We start from the raw sequence: 3,551 nt of genomic DNA, 5'->3' as shown, positions 1-3,551 counted from the left end.
GGCACTCGCCCAGGCGGCTCCTCTGGCAAGAGGTGAATGCGCGCCGGGCACGGGCAGCCCGCAGCGCTAGGACACTTGCGCGGCCGCGAACCCGCCGCCTCCCCCTTCTGCGGCGGCAGCGCTGCGGCGGCGCCACCGCACGGAACGAGCGTCCGGCTGCGGCAGCGCCTTGTGGTTCGCGGCGCCGCCGGTCCGCCCCCACGGCCCCCCCCGCCCCCGAAAGCAGCCCCCGCTGCACCCCGCTCCTCTCCCTCCCCGCAGCTCCCAGCACCCTGCGGGCCGCGGCCCCGGCGCCCAGCGAGGGGGCTCCCGCTTGCCCCGTCCCCTCCTAGCGCGTACCCAGGCCGGGGTTTGCTCGGGTTGCTTTGCTGTAAACGGGGAGGAAGAAGCCCTCCACCCTCTTCTCCCCTGCCAGGCAGAGCTGTGCCCACCGTAACCCCCGCGCTGCTTTTCACAGCTGTTTTTTCCCCTCCGGATGGAAAGGACACGTCCGTGGCTGTGAAGAGGTGAGGAAGGGCAGGGTTTGCTCCCTCTTTTGCACAAGCATTCTCAGGCAGAGCACCAGTGACAGCATCAGGGAACAGAAGATCTTCCCCGACGGATGGCGGCTGCCCAGCACAGCAAACCGCTCGGGCAGCGGTTCACTGTTTCTTTTAAATCATTATCTGAAGTAAATGACAAAGCTCACGCACTCACTCAGCACACAACTTGCATCTCAGTCTGCTTGTAACGCAGAGGACCGATGACCTTCTAAACCGTCTGCTGTGGGGTTTCTAAGTTTTTCTTCTGGGCCATCTTACATTGCCACTATTAGATACAGTAATCCAGAAAATCAAGTAATATAGAGAAAATGTTACCAAAAAACCAGCATTACTGCCTACCTCTGCCAATTGCCTACCTAGGCAGGCAATCACAATACAAGCAGTCCCCCCTATAAAGCTCCAAAAAATGGAAATTTACAGCAGACTTCTTGCTTAAAGTAGAAGTTTCTCAGCAGAAAACTGTTCTTGATTAACAATTTTTATATTTGCTTAAGGAAATACTATTGACTAAAAGTTAAAAAAGCCAAAATGACTACCGGAAGAAAATGAACCTCTCTTACGTCTAGCACTCCATTTCAGCATTGCCCATGTCCTGGAATTCAGTCCTCCTAAATATTTTCAGGATGCATAGAGCCATTTATAATGAATTTAAACGCTTTGTTGTAAAGTCTTCTGAGAAAAATAACACATTTGTTTTTCTTAATTACCTTTTGTAAATGCTCTGGTATCCCCAGGTCCTTCTTTCCTCCCACAAATCCATGGATCAAATCCATGGATCATCTCAGCCCCGTCCACAGGCTGAGAAAGATTACTTGGTGTGATTCTAACCATAGGAAGAGGGCGAGTAACAGGAGGGACACTGTAAACTACTTTTTAGAAGAAATATTTAACTTTTATGAAAGAAGTGACCTTTAGTTGTTTCTCTCTTGTCTGTGTTCCCATCTCACACTTTGGTTACTTTACGACAAACTCATTCAAATGTATTTATTTGAAGACACAGTTATCAAAATAGTGATCTGTGAAATAAAACCAACTGGAAGTATAAATACCCATATTTGCAGAACCTAAGTAGTAATATTTCTCCATCCCTAAGCCCGCTCTCTTCTACCCAATCATGGATCTCTTCCTTCCCCTTAGTCGTACTTCATCCAGCCTTTTGATCACAGGACCGGATTTTTTTGATGTGGCTGCATAGGTCTTGAGCAGAGCTTTAAACATAGGTTCAGTATCTGGATGAGTACTAAGGAAGGCTTTTTCCAGAACATACAAATCAACTCCTTTATCCTCCGGAAGACCTGAAATAAAACTGAGTCCAAAGTCTATCAGCACCAAGTCTAGCTCCTCTGTGGGTGGTCGCAGAAGTATATTGGAAGTTGTAAGATCCCCGTGTATAAGATCTTCATCGTGCATTCTTGCTAACAGCTCACCCATCTTCTCTGCTAAGATAAGGAGGCTACTGGTATCATTCCCACTCTGTTGTACAGAATTAATATGATCTTGAACAGTAACTGAGTCTACAATATCTTCAAGATATATGGAGTTGGTGACATAATCCACGAAGTAGACCACTGGGGCTGAAATCCCTATTAAAAGAAGAACAAAAATGCTAGTGGTTAATTTACAGGATTTTCCAACTTTACTTTAACAACAAAACTCAACCAATACAAGCCTTAAGCAGAAATGCCAGTTGAGATCACCGCCAACCACTGACAACCCACATCTAGGAATTCCCCCGCCGACCCCCATTTTCCAACCCATGCTGCACCAGCCCCCAGCCTTAAATCTAGTTGGCAGCTCGAGCTTGGTAACAGGATCAGCCCCTCCTGGAGCAAGACTCCCCGGCAAAACACGCATAGGGGCTTTCTGTCAGAGGACAAGCTGCGTTTTAGGAGGGCACCCTGAGAAAGCAGAGCGGGTAGCCCCAGGATGAGAGGAAACCGCCCGCATCCTTCAGGATGAAGCAGGAAGGCCGTCAAGTGTCTGTTACTTGCTCTGAGGCCGTGCAGAGCCGGGGGGCCGCCGGCGAGCACGGAGGCACCCGGCGCCCAGGCCCGTCTGTCCTCACGCCGCCCCCGGGCCCACCTGCCCGCCGGCACCGCAGCAGCGACCGCGCCTCCTGCGCCGTGCGCCGCCGGCTCAGCCGCTCCTCCAGCGCGGGGTGGCGGTACCGCTTCGGGATGCGGAGCTTGGCCACCGCCGCCCGCCCGAGGAAGAGCCCCCGGTAAACGCGCGCCTCGGCGCCCTGCTGCACCAGCTGCAGCCCCGGCAGCGGCGGCGGCGGCGCCTCGGCCTCGGCCGCCACCGGGCCCGCGGTGCCCGCCTCGGCCGCCACAGGGCCCGCGGCGCCCGCCTCGGCCTCGGGCTCGTCCATCGAAGGGCCCGCGGGCCCCGCCTCGTCCACCGCAGGGCCCGCGGCCGCGGCCCCGGCCCCGGCCCCGGCCCCGGCCATGCCAGAGCGCACACCGCCCGCCTCGGCCTCGGCCGCCGCCATCACAGGGCCTCGCCGCCACACGGCGCATGCGCGTCGCGCCTCCGCTTCGGCAATCTTCGGTAGCCCTTGCCGGAAACCGACGAACTCCCCGAGCGGCACCTCCCCCCGCGTTGTACCGCAGCCTGCGCCCCGCCTGCCCCGTCCTGCCGTTCACGGTGCTGCCTCTCCCAAAACCCTCCTTGTGCTTCCCCCCGCAAGTCCTGCTGCCTTCTGCCTACCTCTGCCGTGCGGGGCGGGGCGGAGTAGCTGCAGGACGGCAGGGCTTGTGCCTGAGCCTGCCCTGGCCGCAGCCGGGGCGTTTGCCTGTGTTTCTGGCAGCGCGGGAGCAAGACCCGCGGCTGCCCCAGGGCCTGCAAGCGAGGCGCCGGGTATGCGCCTCCCCAGGGCGGCAAGCGGGGTCCTGTGGTCTCCCTGCAGTGCTCCCAGCACCACCTTGGAGCTGCCTGCCAGGGCATCGCCCCTGGGACACCACCACCAGGACGTCACCACCAGGACACCACCACCAGGGCTCCACCACT

At 56.9% G+C, this 3,551-nt stretch overlaps 1 protein-coding gene across 1 annotated transcript; it reads right to left on the bottom strand.

Moving 5' to 3' along the window:
• Positions 1-1,512: 1,512 nt before the first annotated feature.
• TP53RK (TP53 regulating kinase) lies at positions 1,513-3,060 on the bottom strand. Its single transcript, XM_072879018.1, has 2 exons — positions 2,625-3,060; positions 1,513-2,125 (listed from the first exon to the last, which is right to left on the bottom strand). Exons 1-2 carry the CDS (start codon positions 3,031-3,033, stop codon positions 1,647-1,649), a joined length of 888 nt encoding a protein of 295 aa, XP_072735119.1. The 5' UTR covers positions 3,034-3,060; the 3' UTR covers positions 1,513-1,646.
• Positions 3,061-3,551: the final 491 nt, after the last annotated feature.

The sequence above is a fragment of the Ciconia boyciana genome, chromosome 14 (assembly GCF_034638445.1).
Source record: "Ciconia boyciana chromosome 14, ASM3463844v1, whole genome shotgun sequence".
NCBI classification, from domain to species: domain Eukaryota; kingdom Metazoa; phylum Chordata; class Aves; order Ciconiiformes; family Ciconiidae; genus Ciconia; species Ciconia boyciana.
This window is presented reverse-complemented; position numbering and strand designations above follow the sequence as displayed.

What these genes read in the sequence shown, in the direction of transcription:
- TP53RK (XM_072879018.1), bottom strand. Translation starts at nt 3,033, where the DNA reads ATGGCGGCGGCCGAGGCCGAGGCGGGCGGTGTGCGCTCTGGCATGGCC. An exon ending in GCTGCGGTGCCGGCGGGCAG is followed by an intron (nt 2,126 to 2,624) that starts GTGGGCCCGGGG and finishes TTCTTTTAATAG; the next exon opens with GGATTTCAGCCCCAGTGGTC.